The sequence below is a fragment of the Rissa tridactyla genome, chromosome 1 (genome assembly GCF_028500815.1).
Source record: "Rissa tridactyla isolate bRisTri1 chromosome 1, bRisTri1.patW.cur.20221130, whole genome shotgun sequence".
Lineage (NCBI taxonomy): Eukaryota > Metazoa > Chordata > Aves > Charadriiformes > Laridae > Rissa > Rissa tridactyla.
Genome location: NC_071466.1, coordinates 157,715,554 through 157,737,989, shown reverse-complemented (window position 1 = coordinate 157,737,989; position 22,436 = coordinate 157,715,554). Strand labels below are relative to the sequence as shown.

General features: G+C 39.6%; 1 protein-coding gene across 5 annotated transcripts in view; it reads right to left on the bottom strand.

The window, feature by feature from the left end:
- The window catches only part of MYBPC1 (myosin binding protein C1), a 79,821-nt gene that overhangs the window by 24,680 nt on the left and 32,705 nt on the right, over positions 1 to 22,436 (bottom strand). For all 5 annotated transcript variants that reach the window (XM_054182592.1, XM_054182562.1, XM_054182568.1 and 2 more), the window contains 14 exons: positions 20,536 to 20,640; positions 18,947 to 19,095; positions 18,474 to 18,591; positions 17,122 to 17,173; positions 15,452 to 15,508; positions 11,792 to 11,958; positions 9,437 to 9,569; positions 7,686 to 7,810; positions 6,794 to 6,899; positions 6,348 to 6,514; positions 4,642 to 4,804; positions 3,238 to 3,344; positions 1,856 to 1,989; positions 564 to 720 (listed from right to left, as the gene is read on the bottom strand). In XM_054182592.1, coding sequence (XP_054038567.1) covers positions 564 to 720; positions 1,856 to 1,989; positions 3,238 to 3,344; positions 4,642 to 4,804; positions 6,348 to 6,514; positions 6,794 to 6,899; positions 7,686 to 7,810; positions 9,437 to 9,569; positions 11,792 to 11,958; positions 15,452 to 15,508; positions 17,122 to 17,173; positions 18,474 to 18,591; positions 18,947 to 19,095; positions 20,536 to 20,640 — 1,740 coding nt within the window. The remainder of the gene's footprint in view (positions 1 to 563; positions 721 to 1,855; positions 1,990 to 3,237; positions 3,345 to 4,641; positions 4,805 to 6,347; positions 6,515 to 6,793; positions 6,900 to 7,685; positions 7,811 to 9,436; positions 9,570 to 11,791; positions 11,959 to 15,451; positions 15,509 to 17,121; positions 17,174 to 18,473; positions 18,592 to 18,946; positions 19,096 to 20,535; positions 20,641 to 22,436) is intronic.

Genomic DNA, 22,436 nt, shown 5'->3' with positions numbered 1-22,436 from the left:
GTCAAATAAGAAACAAATCTGGATAGTTTTTGAAGTGCAACAAGAGTTCCTAATGAGGTGAGAGAGAAAAAGAAGGTCTTTGTGGATCCTGGCAGGTGGTTAGGAAGGCTAAGCTCTTCAGCACAGTTGAGACACTTGAGAGGCGCTTGAGGGCACGTGGTAAGACAGGGTCCACAGCCACATGGAGAACAGAGAGTGTTAAGGGCACCCTGAGGTGCCTGAGGCAACTGCACAAGTCTGGCCCTTGCAATGTAAGGTGGCAGCAGGGTGATAATTAACTCCTACTTAAATCCTATGCTAAGCTTCTGTGTCCTTCAGTAGCATTGGGCCTTGGGATCCTTGCAGGTCAATGAAAATGGGGACAAACAGGGAAATAGAAGTTTTCTGAGAATCTACAACAGTTTGGTAGCTAGGGAGGACAGCATTTATGGAAGAGATCCTTCAGATAGAGGAAGAATTTGTCTCTTGTTGGGGTGCAGAAAAGTAGGGCTCTTCAAGGAGCATTTATTGAAAAGGGCTATGATAAAAGACATGGCTCGGGTGCGCTGTTCTGCATGACTTACCAACCACTTTAATGTTGATTAGAGCTGAGTCCTCTCCAGCTTCATTCTTTAACGTTATTCTGAAAGGACCTGAATCTTCCCTCTCAGCTGTATCAATGACCAGACAGCTGCTGTCTGGGTAAGTTTCTGCCCGTATTCTTCCGCTGTCTGTGATCCACTAGGAATCCAAGTAAGCAGAGGGAAAAGTCATATTTTCTGGATTTGAGAATCAAACTGCTCAAAAATCAACAGCCAAATGCAGTACAGGACACTTCAGCAAAAATGCTAAAACAACTATAAGAAAAAACACACTAAAGCTCAGGATTCCAGTCACCCAATAATCAGAAAAAAGACAAAATAACTGAAGGACAAATAAATAACTTCAAAATATGGTAACTGTTTAGTACTCAGTTCAGCCATTGCATCTGAAAGGAAGAGGCACCAGGCTTACTCGTCCTGTGAGAAAAACATGCTTTTGTCAACAGTAGCTGTCATCAGTTTGATGGAGAGTGGTATATTCTCCCAAAAGGCAGATTGAAATGCAATTCATTCAGTTTAAAGGTCAGAGGGATTGCAATGGTCAGTAGTTTGTCCTCACAAATTTCAAATGCTGGCACATATTCTGGACTAAGACCTCTCCTAGAATAATTCCCTATTTGGACAAGTCCACAGTGGTGATACTACAATTAATATTTGAAAAAAAAAACTAGTCAGAGATTTGTCCAAATAGGTCTGATGAATCCAGTAATAATAACATGTTCCAGCTTCCACATACCAGAGTGAAAATTTAAATGTGAAAAGTGGCTTTTTGGTATTACGCAGCCAGGGATTGATCTGTGCAAAGTTTTGCATAAAACCAACAGATGCAAGAAATCAATTGCCCAGCCTATTGTTTCATTCGAGACTTGACACTCCATCAGAATTTATCTTTCATTTTCCAAAACTGGACCATCCGATGGCTTCCTGTCAAAACCTGGTAGCTATTCTGCACAGTATGTACACAAGGACTAGACATTTGGTAGATTTTCACTAGTTTTCTTCTGTATCTCATATGTCATTCTCCTTTTACAATTTATTTATAGAAAACTGTATTTTTTCCTTCATTAATTTCACCCTTTCCCCCAAAAGACCCAAAAGATACTAAATAATATTTATTCATTTTACCCTTCATTTTTGAGCCAGGAGAGTTTTTTAGATAAAATGCATCTCCTTATTTTCTGCCATTAAAATCAATGTCTTCACAAGGCTAGAGGTTATCTTTTGAAGGAAAAGGCCCCTTGTAAGCTAGAGAGACATGTATAAAGACAATGTACCTTGTCCCCTTTGCTCCACATGACTTTTGGAGTTGGCTCGCCAGTGATGGGGATCTCAAGTCGTAGTTTGCTTCCTGCCACTACCGTCACAGTGTTATTTTCCCCAAGACCATCCAGATGGAGTTTAGGAGGATCTGAAAAAGGAAAGGTTGTCCAAATTTGCCATGTGGCTGCCACTTTGAGAGTTCAGTGACCTGGCACAGGTCTGCAACATGGAAAAACATGCTTTGTGTTTTGTATTTTCCCAGTATTTTTAATCAACTGATTTTTTGTTAAGAAGAAAATCTATGAAGAAATTTTCTTTTTAAGAAAATAGTTGTCTGATAAAAAACAAATCATGGCACCATAGAAATTTTTGAATAGTAGGACCATAAAAAAAATAAATAATCTATCTTCCCGAGGCAGAATTATGTTTGTTTAGGTAACTTCTGAGAGAGATTTTCTCTAAGTGGTTCTTGAGAATTTCCATTGCAGGCCTTCTATAACACTTTTTAGCATGCTTGAGACATCCCTGTTCTTAGAGTTTAAAAGTTTTCTTAACCTAAATCGCTTTTCTGAAAATGAAGTGGTCACTTTTGTTGTACCCCATGTGTATGGAGAACAAGTGCTAAATATGCTCTTACAACTTTTTAAAATACGTTGGAAGTTGTATCGCTGGGCATACCCCCTACTACCCCCAACTTCTTCATTCTCCCTGAACCTTGCCAATACTTTTTCTAACACAGATATCCCACTTCTTTCGGCTTCAATTACAGAACACATTTTCTAAAACTTTTGTCATTTATATTGCTCTCCTTTTGACTTCCAAGTTGCTGGCTGCAGTCAAAAGCCAGTGAGGTATTGTTGTAGGAAGAGTCAATGCCTTGTTTTATATTTTTTTGAAAGACCATAATCATTAACAAGCCTTCTGTTTTGCTGAGTGAATAAAAGCTGGCCAGAAACATTTTGCTCTGTAGATATCATTTAAGGGAAGAGGTAAATATGTGCTTATTCCACTAATCTTTTACCAAACTAAATCACGTTTTGCAATGTCAGCAAGCCAGTTCTTCAAAGATGACAATGCTGTATGTCTGAAAAAAGGATAACAACAGGTGTTTTACAAAAAAACTTAGTAGTGGTTTAGGTTTAGGAATCCAGCACCAAGAACGCTTCCCTGGGAGTTTTCCCCAGGCTTGTAAATTATGGGCAGATGCTGAGCACAAGGCAAAGCGCTCTCTGACCAACTCACTTGCCCTTTGCCAAAGCAGCAGGTCTGTTTTCTCTGGTAGGTGCCTGCTCAGAGGAAACAAAGTGATTGTAATCAAGGATATTTCACGCTGCTTTTAATTTCCAAAGGTCAGAGAAAGAGATGTTAGGTATAAGTCACTGTGCCATATACTTACCCACAACACGTACTTTGCATGGAATATTAATATTATAGGCATCTGGTACAAACATGTATTCACCCTCATCATCAACGGCAGCGCTCGCTATAACAAATCTGTGGATTCTGTAAAAAATTGAAAAAGAAATCAACGTAAATTATTTTGGAAGGCTGCTTGAAGCTATAAGGAAAAACTCCGTGAAAAGTTTAGGAGGTCTGTGCAGGTGTGTAAAATTACTGACTAAAAATACTTTGCTGGCTGCTTAGTGGTATTTGAGCTGATTAAATACTGTGCGATTTGTAAGAAATATTATTTAGACAACCACCAAATAATGAAACCAATTCTAGTATTTTTTTTTTGAACGCAAACGTAGAAAAATACAGGAGTGTAATCTCTTTGACACAAGGATTCTGTGCTGCTGCCATTGGTTGTTCAAGAAGAAATCTTTAGGTGATCCCATTGTGGGAATATTTTGACTTTTGGTAGACTGTTTTTTGTGGAAGGATCCGATCTATTATTTGTTTACTAAAATAAAGAAATAGGTGAGCGAAGCACATGCTGCTCTTACTACCTAACTGCATTTTCCGTACGATGGTATTTTTGCTCTCCTATCATCTGCTGTGTCTAAGCTTTATTCAAGGTAGGACTCACCTCTGTGCCCTTCCTGCTCCCCTTTCCCTCACCTCACCCTATGGGCCTACATGGCTGAAGGGGAGCTTCAGCTTATGTCAGTCCAAGGGGTCATTGCACAGCTGGCACTTGTCCCTTACTGCAGCTTAGTGAGCATTACGGAGTCAATGCGAATATTTCACAGCCTGCTTAGGAGCATCTTCACAAGTGCATTTCCCCGCTGTATGAACGGTCTGCTAAACTGAAGTGAAGGGGATGTACTTAAAGTTAAAAAAAACTGGGTTTTTTTTGTTTGGTTGGTTGTTTTTTGTTGTTGTTGGGTTTTTTTGTTTATTTTTTTGACTGACATACTTTCTGTAAAAAAGGATGGATTATAAATGCAAAGGGAACTGATATCCCTACACACTTTGCATGGGCAGAGGTGCATGGTCTGAGCTGACACAAACAGAAGCTATGAGAAAAACAGACATTTAAAAGCTGTGCATTTTTAATAACATCTGACAATTATTTTACTTTACTACTTCATATTCCATACTAACAGCAACAGTGTCAATAAAAATTAATAGCTTGAACTTAGATGGATCAAGGATTTGATTGTTGTCCTCCACAGCCAAAAACCACAAGATGAACGGGGACAAGGAGACATGGTTTTTATGATGATAAAAATAAATGTGTTTGAGGGACAGAGGTTAGGATTCTTTACCAGATAATTTTTAGTGAAGTAATCCACATATTGGCACATCTCTACAATGTCATTCCATCAAAAGTCAAGTTGATACACAACAGGCTTACCTTCCTTTGTGATAAAGCTTTACACGGTCACTAGCTTCAACCAGTTGCCCATTTTTGTACCATTTCCCTGCCACATTCTCAGATATCTCACACTTCAGGTGGATTTCCTGTCCAAGCCTTACAGTCTGGTCTTCTAGTGCGAGTGATATCTTCAGTGGTCTCACTTAGGAAAACAGAAGCAGAGATATTAATACTAATATTAAACAGTAATTCAAAATTCTGTCACAGAGCTGCTTCTAGCCATCACAAAGGTCTTCAAATCAGAAAAATGCCTCCAATAATAAAGTTCTCAAGTCAAAATACCAGTAATATATACATGTAAGCTACGTAAATTGACCTCTGATGCCTTAGAAAGGGTCACCTGAAATACCCAAGCCCTGGCAGGGGAAACTCCATGGGTATTTCCAGTAGAAGAACTAAGCTCAGAAGCAAAATTTGAATGCTGTCCCCTCTCTGGTGTGTAGGTGCTGGAGGTAGGGTGTCTCTATCCACCCAAGTCCAGTAAGAAACTTTAAAGAAGCGAAATTGCTGTCCCCCCAGACCTATGCACTAGAATGGATTGCAACCCACCTTTCCCATGATCTAACAATGATCTATTTGCTCTCGTAGCTCTCCCAGCTAATCCAAGATAATTTGGAGATTTACCAAAGTATTTCATCACAAGTGGGGACCGTAGTTCTCAACCTGTTTTGTCAGGCTGGTAGCAAAGGCTGACTCGCCAGAAAGCTTACCTTCATGCACTACTCGTCCTCATGTTTGCTAAACTGCCTTAACTCACCGGATTGATACCCACAGATATTACTAGCTTTTGTAAAACTTGAGTCTGAGAATTGGTGCCCCAGTTCACTTCCACTTTCTGGAAGATTAGATGCTGTAGACCAGAGTCCAGGCTGAACACACAGTACCACCTATATGCAGTAAATATCCCTGACGATAACCTGACATAGGAAACAAAGAGTGTTGGGAAAGGTAGCGTTTTATAGAAAGCCAGTTGGAAAACCCTTAGAAGAAGATGCATGAAAAGAAAGATGACGGAGCCCAACAGCATGGAGGATCATTTCCAACTTGATAATAGAACAGCATGAATTGGTTGTGCTGAAGATGCCACTTTTTACAAAATAGTAAAAAGCAGTATAAGTGTTACAAACCAGTGTATGTTTATGCATAATGCATGATAACACTTTGCTAAAACCCACAGGAATTTTAAAGAGCTATTGCATAAACAATACTGAGGGAGCTACACAGGCATGTGTTTGTGCCTATGAGTTCAGGTCAAGTGACCCTGATGCCTGTAAACAATATGCCTAGTTATAGAACCACTTATTTTTTTCAGTATACTTTTTTTTCTGATTTTGGCTAAAAAGCCTTGTTTTGGCTTTCCTGTGAAAACCTGAAAGGATTAAATAAAAGCAGATACTTCCCTTGAAATTTTCACTTTGCTGACCTGTTATGTCTTTGGATGGATAGCTTTGTTTTCTATCTTAACAGAGTGACAGAAAGTTTTCAAGCAGGACTGTTACTGCAAACAATGTCTAAAGGAAAGTCACTGTTCCGGAGATTTGCAGCAAAGAAATCGGTATGGAAGATATGTTTTCCTTTAAACCCCCAGGAAAAGGCAGGCAAATTATTTCTTTCTGTAAACTAGTAAACTGTGACATACCAATTCAAGAGCAAGATGTATTATAGAATCATAGAATTGTACTTACAGTCAACTGAAAGCTTAGCTTCTGATTGGCCTCCAGTTGTCATTACTGAGTAAGTTGCATTGTCATTTTTTGCAGCTTCCTCTATGATCAAAGTGTGTTTTTTACCCTCAACCTTGATTCGATAGCGAGATTTGGGGTCATTGGGAAGTTCTACACCATTCCTAAACCTAATGGAAAGCAAAGAATGATTATTTTTTCAATAGAAGTCCTGTGCAAATAAGGCTCCCACAGACTGAAACTTCCTGAGAAAGGTTGAACAATCTCATCCATGAATGTGTAAGGATATTTTTGCTGTTGCTGCATTTTTGAATAATGGTTTCTTGAGATTTTCTTAACAATTTTCAGGTTTACTGGTATAGAAAAAGCTATCCAAATTTTTGCCTACAATTAAAATATTCTGGGTTTTATTCTCTAGGAAAACAGTATCTGTTCAAACTGTGGCTTACCATTTCACATTTGCATCATCCTCAGACACTTCACAGCTCAGTTCTACTCGTTCACCAACATAGGTACTGGTATCCTCCAGGCCTTTGGTCACCAAAATTGGAGGATCTTTGTAAAGAGAAAATTACAGATTTACAATCTGAGAGAGAAAACTACGTGAAAGATGTTTTCAAAATCATGCTATAGAAGACGATACTATAAAATTGTAATATCATAGAATCATTTAGGTTGGAAAAGACCTTTAAAATCACTGAGTCCAACCATAAACCTAACACTGCCAAGTCCACCACTAAACCATGTCCCTAAGTGCTACATCTACACGTCTTTTAAATATCAGTCTCAGTGTAGCTTTTTTTACCTTAAATCAGAAAAGCCATTGCTCATTAAGATGCTATTATCAGACTATCAACACTGTGGGAGTAAAAAGGGTGAAGAAATGGCCACCCATTCATAGTGTCTTCCCTTAAATCTGTGCAGACAGAATGAAAACTAACTGCTAGAAAGCCACATCTGAGGGTACATGAAACAGATCAGTTGGGCCAAGAGCATCAGGGTCATCAGGTACCTAAGTGTGGTGTTAGGGAAAGCCAATGCTATAACAAAAAAGTCTCCAAAATGGCTTTATAACTATGAATGCGACAACAGTCCCACTAGATCCCAATGCACAGTATGAAATCAACCATATCCTCCTTTCAGGTTTTTCACTAAATTACTAAATATGGGATGAGGGGAAAAAAAAATTGGCCAGGGATCACAGAAATACAAAATGATCCTAACGGCTGCCAGTACGAATACAAAAATACACTAAACCAGATCCTCCCTAAATTTCTGTTGCAGTCAAAGAAGCCACACCAATTTATAGCAGGTGAAATAGGAGCAAGCTGATGAAGTTACCTCTCACAAACAGTTCTGTGGAGCATTTCTCATCACCCGCTGTTACGTAATAGCGAGCATCATCTGTCATCGTACAATTATTGATGAATAAAATTCGCTGGTTACCTTTGTGCTCAAAAATGTATCTGTTTGAACAGGAAGACAGCAAAGATACATTAGCAAAACTGATAGACCCCATTTGTTTTATGTAGAAAATTCTTTAGGGATTATTATAGGTTAAAGTCTCGTTTTTCAACTGGAAAAGTTGTCCTGGGAAGCAATTTCCGAGATTCAACAGAACTGTCATAAACTATTCAGCGAAAAGAGCTATGATGTAGGATGACAACAAGCATCTTCTGGCTTGTTCCAAAATCCCAGGCTTGGGTGATAGGAAAAAATAAAAAAAATGAGCAGGCTCTGAAGGATGGCAAATAAAGTGGAGTCTGAAACTCTAGATGAGTAAAGATGAAAATAACCAGTAACAGGACACCATCCTCATTCCAACACTCTTAACATTTTTGTGAAGTAAAATAATAGCCAAGGTTAAGAAGTTAATATTATTGGTAGGCCAGATGGCACAAGAGATCAGTAATGGGATATGGGGTTTTGGTAATGGGATATGGTGCCTTTCACCTTTATGTCACCAGTTTAGATATGCTCCAGGCTTGTAATGACCAAAGCTCATTAGCATCTGACAGCTGCTTCAGCAGCCTGGAAGAAATGCACTGGAGCATTCAATCCAGGTCCTTCTGCTGGAGAGGTATCCATATAGCTGCCTGCAAAGCATCTCTGAACTGCTCATGGCAGATAAAAGGGCTAAAGAAAAGGTACCCTGTTTGTTATGCATTTTTGTCAACTATGAATATTAATCAAAATCCTTCATTAACTTTTGCAGCAACAGAGTGAAGGAAATCTTCCCCTTCTCTGTAAAAGGGCTTTTGCTAATAGCTGTTTTTTCACAAGGCCAGAGGAGAAAGTTGCTAGGATTTTGTGCTGCTGAGAAACATTTAAGGAACATTGCCTTGTACATTACTGGCTACACATTACCATTCCTAACTGTGTCTGACTTTGGAATGGGATTTTCCATTGTAAGAGCCAGTCGTGCCCACACTAAGGACTGGGCTCGGCTTCCAGCCATTGCTTTACCTGTACTCAAGTGTCTGCACCTGAAAAGCCACTTCTCCTAGATAAAGCCAAAGAGTAAACTAATATAGAGGTGATAGAAATGATGAAGCAGCTTGGGTTCACCAGACCTGTTGCGCATGACTGAAGTCACTTTCAGCTAATGCAGACTTCAGTGTGAGCGTGAACTGGGTAGTGGAAGGTGAGACAAACCTCGTTCCCCTTTCCTCGGGTGGCTTATGAGCCAGGTTGGCTAGTATGTTGTCTTAAACATCTCTCCTCTTAGCACCCGACTACTGTAGAAAGATTCTGACCTCCTTTATACATAGTACCGAGGACAGGAGATTTATTTACTCACAGTGCTTCCTGATTTTTTAAAAACTAATGAGTAGGAAATGGCTCCATGTTTTGCTAAGGATCTTGAATTCTTTTCTCTTGAAGCAAAGGAGCCGATCTGCGTTAATATTTAGCTTACAGTGGACTTTTTTGGGTCAGGAGCAATATAACATCATTTGCATACTTTTTATGTATAATGAAATTCAGAAATAATATTGGTGCAACCTGAGCAGAGAGATAGATCTATGCAACACACTTGCCAAGGAAGTACATGTGTACCCATTTTATTGCTTACATACGATAAAACCACTTACTTTGCACTTGGTCGTATTTCTTGGCCATTTTTATACCACTTGAGTTCCACTGTTGGATCTGCTAGCTCCACCATGAACCTTACTTTGCCTCCTTTGTCCACCTGGTATGCAGGATCAAGACCTTTGGCAAAAGCTGTTGTGGAAGCCAAGTGTTATTATAAAAGTGTTATTATATCAGAAAACAAGTAAGAATATGAATGCTGAAATGACATTGCATAAATATCATCAAAGCTGTCAGAATACAGGTGCACAATGTTATACATCACTCTATATTCTTAGCCTAGGCCACATGAATCAATTTATATTCTAGAAACATCAGAAAAAGTGCGAAGCTGTGCAGATCTGATTATCCTGTCCAAGTTCAAGCTAGTATCTCTTCATGACTTTGCAGTGTGAATGTATTCTGAATAGGATTGGGTAGAAGTAGCTTCGACAGCTTGCTGAGAAGTGCGATTTCAGAATAAAATGGTATAAAACTGGTGCTATGGAATCATTTACAATGAATCTGTTATTAGCACCACCACTCAAGTTAACAGGGAATTTTAAGTGGAAATTCCTATTGAGCTTTCCACTATCAGAATAAGCACGTTGGTTTGTCTAAAAGCCAAATTAGCTTTCCTGATTCTTTCTGTAGGTTGCAAGGCGTACGTTGCAGTTCCACTTGTGATAAATGTTACAGCTGCAAAACATTTGCAAAAATATTTGCAAAAGTTGTCAGTCTGTGAATCCTAATGGGCCTTTTCAAAAAGGTTCTTTGAGATGTGCAAATGTAGGCCAACTTGTTCTGGGCAAAGCAAGGCCAGGTGCAACTCAGTGCAAAACACTTTAATATCAATATTGAGATATTTCCAGCCACAGAAGTTAGACCCAGGGGAACAGATATTTGTGGTGCAAAAATAAATAAATAAACAGTGCCTCAAACAAATTGTCCACAGGTAAGTAATCAATTTCTGCTAAGGTTTATATTATGCATATGTCTGATTGCAGGAGACTGAAGATATTCACACAACAGGATTAGAGTTATTAAATCTGAAAAGTATTTTTAATGCATCTTGTTGCAGTGTAAAACTTTCCAATTTATAATAAAGGTGGTGTGAGGGTAAGAACAACCTCCTCTCATCCTGTCGCTACCGTAGACGTTTTCCCCAACATCTAGAGCCCCTCTTGTAGGGAAAACCCTGTCCACTGAAAAATCCTGGTACAGCTGGCAGCTCCATCCTACTCAACAGTGAACTGAGGAGAGGGAGCAGACAGACCGGTCGCAGGTGCTGAGAGATGCCCCTTTCCCAGTAAAACATCCAGGCACTTCCACGTGATGCACCTGGGTAGGGAACCACGCAATTCCTCACCCGCTTCCAGCCCTACTCCAGACTCCTGGGGGAAGGTGAGAAGTTTCCCTGGGCTTCAACCCCTTAGAGAGCTCCAGTGGATACAGAAACCGCCCCAGTGGCTCATCCAAAGTCCATTAATTCCATTTCTCCCTCCCTCAACTGTGGCCACAATCAGATACACCAACAAATGAAAAATATAAATAAAACTGAATATGTAGTAACGTAACACCTGTTATGATGTGAGGTAAGGACGAGGAGAGAGGGTATATCAGGCAGCTGGATTGCAGCTAGATTTGTGGAGGATTTCACCTACACAAAAGGGACTCCTCCAGGAAACCAGTGGAACAGCAGATGTACATCTTGCATCCAGTTCTGAAATGCTCTCCAGGAACAAGCAAATGCCCCAATAGTATAATGGATAGTGTGTTGTATTTATATGTGCCTGTGTGTGCGTATACATATTATGCAACATATATTTTATATACATATATATACATATAAATATAAACAGAAATCTACATTTATGTATGAATTACACCACACATACTGGTCAGGAGGGTAGGTCGGGAAAGACAGGCCTGAATTGCCTTACCCAACGCAGGGTGGAGGGGTTTTAGTACAGCTGGGATTTCAGAGGAATGTCAGATTAAGTGCAAAATGAAATGAGCAAACAATGTGTTCGGAGTGATTCTGTTTTAGAGCAGAAGATCTTAATGATAACACAAGGTCTAATTTCCATGCTGTTTGATCAGATAACACCTTTCCACACAACTGGGGGACTTTGTTCCAGTTGGTACTACTGTTTGTCCAAGAGGGAGGGACGCTTTTGGTAAGCACTGAATGGGATAAGGTGTTTATGCTAACCACAGTAGACCAAAGCCGCCTTCTGATTAACCCATTGCAGTAATAAGGCTTGAGTTGTAGTGCGCAAGTCCCCTTACGTGGAAGTGAAGCAAGTTTGGTTTTTTAAGGTGGATGCTCACGTTTGACTACTGAACATAAGAATATTCTGCCTTATCCATACCTGCACTCTTCTTCACTTCCCTGCGCATGCGCTTCAGACGCTTTAACATGCCTCTGAGATCAGTGATACCATACTGAAAAGCAATCTTCTCATATTCACTGGGATTCGCGTTCTTCAGGAGCTCCCACACATCTACCTCAGGTTCTTCCTCTTGCTGTTTAACCTCCCTAACAGTAGCAAAATAAAATTACGGGAGAAGTGTTAGCGAGGCCTTATCACACCATAAAAAGAGGTGAAGCTGAATCTATGGTGAGGATAGAAATGTTTTAATCAAAATTTGAAGGCCGCCATCATACTTTTTTTATTTCACTCAGTATGAGTAGAATCGCTCAGAATGACATTCACACCTTATTTTACACTTCTTCAGGGCAGAATTTCGATATAAGTTTTAATTTGGCCTTTTCTGATGTAATCAGTTATGAGAATTTTTATATTGCTTCATATTTAAAAGAAACCCACAATACGGTTTGAAAAATGTAGTACTATAATAACATATGGGCTAATCCCACTTAAATCAGTTTTATCTGTTGTAACTTGAGCGGAATCAGTTACAATTTATGATGGCAACACTGAGATCTGCATCCAATCCACACGTTTCATAATTATATAAAAATGCTTTCAAACCCTGAGTCCTTGTAACTGCTACTAGGGGTGACCAATGAAAGGACATTGAAATCCAAGGGAATCTGGGTCTGTTTATAGTTACACCAGTGCTTCTCAGAGTTATTTAAAGTTGGCATATAGATAGGAACTGGACATTTCCACACCAGCTTGGACTTGCAAGATGGATCTGTTGGCTTCCATATTTATCTCAGTCTTAAGAGCAGGAAGTGTTTTCGGAGGCCTGTGTGAATAGCATCACCTTTATACAGAAGTTTCAATGCCGTATTTACTATCTGCAACTCCAGACTAAGACAACCAATAAAGAGAAGTATAATTATTTTCACAATGGCAGCTATTAAATGAGAGAACAGTGGAAGCATGCTAAACAAAACGATAATTTTCAAGATTGACAGCTTAGCTCAAAAAAGTGAACTGCTAGAACAGCCTGGGAATTGGAGCAGAAATCTAGACATTTTTTCCTGTAAATTCATTAGAATCAGACCAGGATCATTCTGATTTGATCTAGTTGGTCTAAGGAAATCAGTACTTTTGAGAACAGAGCGAGAAAATAAACATATGAGAAATAAAAAAAAGAGTGAGCTTTGGAGCGAGACAGTGTTTGAGTTGAGCTCAACCAAGTCTGACAGAATTTTCTTTAACATATACATAGCACTGGGGGTCCCCGAGAATCTCTGCATGGTTGGATGAGGAACTATAGAAAACCACTTTGCTGATTAATCCATGAGGTTTATTAATTTTTGTAATATACCAGTGTTATTTTAAAAAGGTAAAAAGGTAAAAAGCTTCTCACTGAGGAGTCTTTGAAATACTTACATTGTTATCAAATTATTGTCATTGTTATCAAATCATTGTCAGACAATCTCAGGTGAATAATTTTATGTTTCGTTCCTTTTACTTTTACCAGAGCTCGTGCTTTCTGGAGAGTGACTATGTGCAGAGAACACTGGCGTTTCAGTGAGATTCCTTCTGCACGGTGGCAAGTCGAGATCAGCTTGCAAATATATGTAAAAGCTGATACACCCCATGGGGTGGCATTGTCCTCTCCCAGGGCTGGCCGCTTGCCATGTCCATGGTAAGGAGAGGTACGCTCCATGGGGATCACGAAAATGTGCCCCTTTAAATCAGGCAGTAGTTGAGAATGAGGATCAGTTAGGGTATCCTGATTTTCAACCAGCTCAAAGTAATTAATTGCAGACTCTTTTTACCTCTTGAGTAACTGGAGAACAAATTTTGACACTTTGAGCAAACCAGCTTTGTTCTGAGACCACGCTAGTTTCTGCTGTGGGTAGTGGGCAAACAATGCTTGGTATGTCCCAAGCAGACTGACCTCTCCACAAAATCGCTATCAGATCTTTTCCCCGAAAATGTGCATTTCGTTGAAAAATGTACCTTTTTAAAAAAAAGGACCTAAATGTTTGAGTGTTTTTGAGATCTTGTGCCTTTTGAAATTTCGTGCCATTACTGATCCATTGCATTGAAGAAGCATAACCAGTCACAGAGTGGCTGACTGAGATAAGAACTAGTTTCTCTTCCTGCAAGACCAGCACGAAATTAGAAAATAGGCAGTATGTAGATTCTATGCATTTAGGTTTTTTTTAAAAACATGTTTCAAGTATTATGCACCACAGGTGAAAAGTTCTCGCTCTTTCCTTAGTAATATAACCATACAAAAGAGAAGGAATGCACCTGCAACATTGCCTCTTGAAAAAAACTGAAATGAAAACATGTATTTTTCTTCATAAAAATGGATACTAATATCCACATTGGGGCTTAATTAGCAGTCTTATTCAATTAAGCTCAAAAGTATGAGGTTTCATTTCAGTGCCTGAAGCAAGGAGGGGATGAACCGATTTGACCGATATCAAATAATGGTGTTTGAAACTAAAAGTTTGCTTTTCCCATTAACCACATGATAGGTGTACTATGCGTTTATGGCTATACAGTATTTATCTTACAAAACATGTGAGTTACTTGTTAGTGAAGTGATAATGACTCTTAAATCACATTTCTCTTTCCACAAAAACCACCAAGACCTCTTACATGCAAGTCTCATGTTGCTAATAAAACACCTCGCAGGCAGTCATGAGAACTGTCATGGTAAGTTGTATTAGTATGATAAAAAGTCAAACTGAAGATCCTAATTAGGGATGAGAAGATTAAAAAACCAAAGACCTGGTGGGTTTGCGTTGGTTCAGGTAATTCTTTCGCTACCTACTTTTACCTTCGGCCTTTCCTGTTTGCTTTAGTTGCTTAAATACTACCCTCACCATCACAGCCCGTGGGCCCATTGTGAGCTTTTTACATAATTAATGCTGCATGTTGGGTTTTCCTCTTTCAGAGTAAGTTGTAGATGACATAAAAGGTCCTAGTTCCTTTTCCAATTCTCTGTGGTCGGTTGCCATTTATTTCCATGGCATATAGCATTTCTGTGATAAATTTTAAAAAATGACTAATTAACTATCTTGTCTTAATCTGTTAAAAGACTAAACTAGGTTTAAGTTCTGAAAGAGCTAGGGGCATAGCTATCATAACACCAGATTTTCAAGGCAAACCAGAGAAACACGTGCCCAATTTTTTCTCTGTTTTAAAGCATGATATGATTTTTTCATATCGGGATGCTTATAAAAATCAAAGTAAGATGTACCCAAAGAGGTAAATTTAACCCTTGCAGATTTTTTCTTTTGCACCAGACTCAATTTTCTGAACTGCTCATCCCTGTGTAGGAAATTATCCCCCTCTACTCTCCATGCAAACACAAAAGAAATAGCAAGTAAACTAGATGTTATTGGCCTCTTTAGGTTGTGGCTCGCTTTTTTCCCAGTGCACTCAAATCTGAGGTTTCTTTTCTGCACACTTAGAAGTACAATTAACTGAACATTTGCATATTATACTATGAGAATGATAGTTAGAAACACTGAAAAAAAATGAAAGGTCAGAAAATTCTTAAGAAGTTATTAATGCTACACCTGACTCTTTCTGTGTGCGAACCTAATGGTTTGCAATCCACACCTGCTCACTGCATCACTTGGTTCTCACCTACGTTTCAGGAGACCACTAAAGTCAAGTTCTCCTGCATCGTCTTGTCCATCACCGCTGTTATTAATAGAAAAAGATCAAATCTTTGTTTAATACAGGAAGACTTAGACAACACACATTGCAAACGCTCTACATGTCTCATACACTCAACACTGTCCAGACACACAAATAATGGTATAAACTCAACACAAACTTGTATTCTTTTTCACACAAATTATGTTTCCTTAGGCACTTGTGAAAAATAACACAAAGGTTTGTATTGCTTGTTATTATACTTTGATGACAAATTTTTGTAACTGCATACATAAATTTGCCAAGATTTGTGTTAGATTTCAGTAACACAAATAAACGTGAGCTAGTCAACACAAAGAGCTTTGTTTTTCGTTTCCATGGTGTATGTGTATAAAAACAAAGGACTTGTGCTGATCTTTTGCTATGAATGTAAAACAAAGATTTGCATTGCTGGGTGGTGCTTTTAACAATGCATAACTGTGTCAAATACTGATTGCGAAGCATTGCACTTAAGATTTAACCTTTTTCTAAATGAAGGGAGAAATCAGTTAAAAAAGATGAGACACTACATTGTACATTTTTACAGATAGAATCACAAATCACAGTCCTGTGAAGGTGCATTTCTTTCTATAATGTGACTTCAAGCAGTAATACCTTATTATAAAGCACATATAGACCAAAAAAATGCCCTTGATACTTGTAAAAAGTAAGGGCAAAACCCAGCTTTGGAATGGAAATGATGCCAATATTTCATCCCAGATTTTGCATGCAAGATATTACTTAGAAAAATATTCAGATATCCTCACCTGCTTGGGCAGAATAGTTATTACAGTTTTTTTTTAAATGTGCTCAAGAAAGGAGTGCACCTTGAATGTAATATCACTTGCATTCAGTCTTTAAATCAAATCTCTCTAAATAAAAGCAGTAACTTCTAAGTTACAACTTTGCTTTTATCTGTAAATTAATAAACTGCATTATTTTTCTGTTTGTTAAACATTTTCATTCTGAATACTGTCCTTCTAAGAAAATTTTCTCCACCAAATGTAAAGATGACATCTCTACTGGTTTGAATTGCTATTTTATCACAAAAGTAGGTAATGAAGGAAAAGGCTTCAGACACAATGCTTTATCTTATGGCCTCTGCAATATATTATTTGTAGTTTTTTTGTAATGATGGCCTTATGACACACTTTTTTTTTACTGTAAGATAACATAAAGACAGATGCTATCTTTTTGAAATCAGTGTGAATTTTTCTCTCTGCATTTAATCAGTACAGGATTGTGTCCAGGAACTTTCATATCGTAGCTGTCAAGTTTCAGGAAACAAGCAGTAGAATATTTAGTGAATTAAAATATGATTTTAAAAACCTCTAAAGAAACAAATATGTAATTGCCTTAAATATTCCATCTTCCCTTAAAGCAATGGCACTATAATTTCACAGTAGAGTATTTAATATCGGATGCACTGTCTATATGCTGTAACTATTTAATTCTTTCCACTCCCAACCAATCTAAACCCCACTTCTTTAATCTTTTATGAAAAAAAAACATTTTTAAAAAATGCTTGATACAATTGTCTGCCAAGACTGTTGGAAGTTCTGTGCATGCTACCAGCCTCCATTACTGAGGAGCTTCATAGGATGACTGTTTGAAGTTACCTTCTTTTGAAAGCAGATCTGATGTCAATGGATGGAGTAGCTTGGGAAGATTCTATGAAATAACAGTAATAAAAAACATAATTTGAAATTAATGTAATTTATGTGATCAGTGTGATTTCACATGCAAATTTTTTTCAGTTTCCTACTAAGTGACCACAATTTGTGCTGCTCCTTTGGCGTTAAGTTCTGATAAATGCAGAGCTGCTCAATGCTGAACTAAGTTTATTTAACGCATTTCTCTAAACTCCTTCCTGCAGTTCTGCATAGGAGATCTGTCTCTGTGATGTTTCTCCCTGATCCCCTTCCTGCCTATACACAGGCCTTTTTGTCTTCCCGTTCTCTATGCTTTCTCCCCTGCTTGCATCTTGTACTTTCTCAGTACGCTCAGCATCAGAGGAAAGAGACAGTCTTCTCTACAGCTACTGACTCATGTTGATTCTCGGAGCAGGGATGAACCCTCCTTGTGTGAATTACCCATCTGTGCCAGCCTGAGTCGGATTAAAGGGTGGTGATCCACAGCCAGCGAACGGATGCGGCCAGGCTGCCCCCTGCCTCACTGCCCTCTGAAGACACACACCTACCTATGCCCCTCGGGCTGTCAGTCAGCCGTCAAATGTCCCCTTAACTGTGACCGGCTTCCCCTGACTGGCGAACGAACCCGCTGGTCTAGGCCATTCAGTAGGCATGCTTTATGAGGGTGAACAACTATTTTGTCCACTGGCTGCTGGCCCGGGCATTTCGGAAGACATCCATCTTTCTCAGTCTGGCCGTGCAGGTATGCGTGCGCTGTTGTGCTGGCAGAACTGCTCTCGAAGGAAAAGATAAGCCTATGGGTTAACGTTTGCCAGAGTAAGGCCTTTTATAACACCCAAGTAGGCAAAGGCACGACTCTCCAGTGCTCTCCACATTGTGCTATTCTTTATTTTGACGAAGAGTGGAAGAAATAGCTTTCTGGAGTATGATCGTACCATGCCCGAACAGGGTGCAAAGCACTGGTGAGCTGTGACCACTCCACGTCCCTCTGTTCAGACGCTGCCTGATGAAGCCTTGCTCTCTAAACCGCCCTAAGCCCAGCTCTCTGTCTTGTGTGCTAGAGCCTGATTTGAATTCAACACTAGTTTTATCTGTCAGCTTTTCCAATTTTTGGATAAGTGTCTCACATGCTATCTATCCCAACGTTCATTTAAACAATAAATTACAGACACTTAAGAAAATTCTCTGAGCTCCGTGCTGAAAATGTTCACTTTAAGGATTACTTTCTTTAAAGGTTCTGAACAAAACTAGGTGACATTTCAAGTTAAAAAAAAAAGGGAAATCTTTATAAAGCTTTACAGAAACAAGTGGAATCTTACCAGTGACTTCAAGGTCAAAAGAGCAACTATCAAACTTGTCCTTATAAGATACTTCACAACGATAGTTCCCTGCGTAGTTTTCTTTAGCTTGAATGATGTGCATCTCAAATGTGTGAATCTAAGAATCAAGCATAATTGTTCATTGATGTAGGGGATACACCCCCACTGTAAAACAGAAGTTAAAAGTTTAGTCTTTCAGACCTAAACCAGGAGTAAGGGATAACTCAAATAAAGGGCTCTGGAAAGAAACTGGAACACACAATGGCAACAGAAAAGTTTGGTTTCCCCACCACTACATGTCCCGCACTAGGAGAGCAGAAAAGTCTGTGCAGGGTCAGAGATCGTCACTGAAATCTGCATGGGGAAGCCAGGGTTAGAATCCACTGCTCTTGAATTTCTACCTGTTGTCTTAAACTGATCTTTAAGCTCTCTTTGGAGTTTTGCCCCCATAAGAAGGAAAAGTGAAGACACACCTTAGTGTGACGCTCAAAGGACTCTTTCAGCTGGAGGTGCTTCCCCGCTTTACTGGCCAGGTCCATCCATTTTCCTTTAAACCACTTAACATTTGGCTTTCGGAGAAGATCTTTGGCTTCTACTTTGGCTATAAATGTAATATTCCCACCTTTTAAAAAAAGAAAACAAAAATGCATTCATTGAGGAGCATGTGGTTGGCCAGTCATGTCTGTACAAGTTTCTTTTACTACCGCGCCTTACAGTCTCCATGTGCTAGCTCTACCATGACAATGAGAATCAGATGGAGTCCAATAGGCCATGACAGTACTGCAGTGTTACAGAGATTAACGATTTGGGGTCTGGAAGACTTCTGCCCATGTCAATGTGGAGTAGAGACTCTGAGAAGCAGGATAAATTAGTTGAGGCAAAACTCCATGTTGTCATGGGTGAATTGATCCCAATACTTGAATTTCCTTGCTTAAAACAAGCACAGGTGTTCCTAGGCTACCAGGCAGTTTTAACGTGAATAAACTCCAGTCTAGAAAAGAAAGCCTGGAGCTCTTCATACATTTCTAACATTGATTCTTTAAGCTGAGGAGAGAGAAAAGAGAGTCTTCTCTAAACAATAATTTGGGATTAGTAAAAGTTACCTCGGTTTTCAGAACACCACTGCCCGGCCCCTGCTCTTTTTCCATCCTGACATTCATGGCCTCCAGAGGAGAATACAGGTAATAAAAATAAAATAAATCCTCCCGAAACGCTCTTTTTCTATTCAGAAATTAAGAAAAATAATAGATGCATAAGAACTCCCTCATCTGACCACATCTTAGTGTATCCAAGTGCACAGCAGACATATTAAGTAGCCAGTACTGCACTTCTCACCATTGCTGCTACCCTGCTTAGGGTGCAGCTACCTTACCGTGTTAGGATGGCTCAGGAGTGCAGTTTGGAAGTGAACATCCTAACTGTCCCCATTTACTGTGCTCTGGTTCACAACACAGAAAGCCCTCATGGTGCTTGAACTGGATTCCTCTGGGATGAAATTAAGCCCAAAGATGTGCTCTGAGAGTTCCCCACCTGTGATCCCACTGCTAATAGGTGTAGCGACCACCGGACTAAAACAGAGCTAGTCCAGAGCAAATCCTCCAGAATGGTCACAGTTGGGGTGACCCTACCAGCTTCGCCACAGAGCTGCCTGTATTAGTCTGCTTGCAAATTTACATGCAGCTGTAGGGTTCAAAAGTTGACTGACAGTCTCTAAGCCACACTACAGACCTGTGGGTAGATCTTCCTGACATATCAGTAATGGTACAGCCAACAGCATCACAGTAACCAGCTCTCTTCTCCAGAAACTACACCTCTTATCCATTGTGCTCAGTAAACTATTAGATTTTGAGCTTGTCTTGAATTAAGCAGTTGGGTTTTGCTTCTCTTCGTACAGTCCTTTTTGCCTTCAAGGAGTGGAGTTCACATCCAGCTAAAATCAGTGGAAGAACTTGTAGCTGAGGGAAGAAGCCGAGTGTCGGAGGAACCACACATAACTTTTCAGGATCTGCCTCAGTCTCTGTCTCTCTGGAAGTGGCTTTTGATTTTGTTTCTAAGCACTTACCAACGCTCACTGATCCGCTCTGAGGTTTTTCGACAAATAAAGTGGATCTTTGGGAGTCATCGCGTTTTTCTGTCTCTTCCGGAGCTCCTTCTCCAAGAGACCATACTGAGATGCAGAGAGAGAGGGAAATGTCAATCATCCGAACATGTTTTACTGCCTCCAAAATACACTTACCTGAACTTACTAAACTCTCTAACCCTATTACCTCTCTCTTCAGATGTCCTGAAAGATACCTAAGTTTTTGTTCACACTGACATCCATTGCTTGGCTCTCACATTGTATACAGTTCCCGCAAGAACGCCACCTCTGTGGTGACGGAAAATGAAACTATCAGGGAGGAAGAGAGGGGAACCTGATCAGCCGAGATGGGTACTGACCAACTCGAATGGCACCAGCATTCAACCATGGGTGCTTTACAGAGGCAATGCACAAAGGCCAGCTCTTTGTTTTTCAGAAGAGATGGAGATTCTGAAAACACAAACAGCTGTAAGCACAAACAAAACACATATGATGCATGGTTTCAGTGGGTCTATCTCAAGCCCAAACTCAGTCAATTGTACAAGCTAGTTTTTTCCTCTTTGTCTGCAAAATAGGGCAGGGATGAAGCTTGCTTTTGAACTTTGTTCTCTTGGACCATGATAGAAGCAGAGAGCTTGGGGATCAGTCAATACCATCTCCTGCCATGTGCATTGGCTGATATTTTACAGAAAAATAGTTTGTCAGATGGAAATGATTGTGTCACATGTTCAGACACAGCACCTTCTCTTCTGGAAACTGGGATTTTGGCACTGAAAAGCAACAATGGTACTAAAAGAAGCAGCAAGTGAGAGGTCTCCCCGGGGCAGAGACCTGTGCCAGCACAGATGTGTTTTTCTGGTCTTTCTGCTTATCTGAACCGCCCTGGCTTTGTGCAGTTACAACCTGGATAAATCCATGCAAAATCGTGGTCAAAGCTGATTCCTGACAGAAAAAGCAGTGAAAAACAGATCAAGGCAGTGAATGTTTGTCCACCACCTGCTCCCTCTCTACAGAGAGGCAAAGCATGTGTCTCATATCGCAAATGACAACTTGCAGAGTGCAAATGCCGCATCTCCTTTTTTTTGAGGAGCTATGTCCAGCGCATAGGGGAAGCTGAGTAAAGCCAGTGCTGCCCTGGCAGCACTGAAGAGCAGAGCAAATGTGGAAATGTACAGCTGTAATTAACAAAGCCATCTGTCTCTTTCAAATGAGACCTGCATCTCCCTTGCTCCCCTTGAACTTCTAGTTGTTTCAGAAGAAAAGGTAGCTGTTTATAGTTTATCCAATGCTCTTTTGGTTTTGGTTTCATAAATAGCATAAATGAGGAACCAGTCACACGACACTTCTCACTTAGTCAGGTGACCAAGTCCTGGTCTTGAAATGGAAAGTTCCTTTCCCTGCTCAGGATTTTCTGTAGAAACTCATTTGCCAGAAGTCAGGATTGTCTTTCTACTATGTAGAGATTACTGCTACCGGAACCTTTTTAACTCACGAAAATTTCCATCCCTCACGAGTGCAACACAACTCATGACAACCATGAGAAAATTCAACCAAACCGTTTTTATTATCCTAAAGTCTATTAGGAATTTTTAAAAGGTGTAGAAATGCTGGATAGCTTTGATATAAAATCTTCGCCTTTCAGTATTTCAGTGACTTTTGGGTGGTGTGCCTAACACCTCTCTATATGTCTGCTTGTACAATATTTCTTGCAGGTAAAGACATACATGTATATACACACATATATGAAAACACATACACAGACATACATGAACACAAATATATATAGATACACATCTATATATACTCTATGATCTAGATGTTTAGATTATGCCAGTACAACATGCTAGTATATGGTAACAACATCAGAACGAGTGAGAGTTACT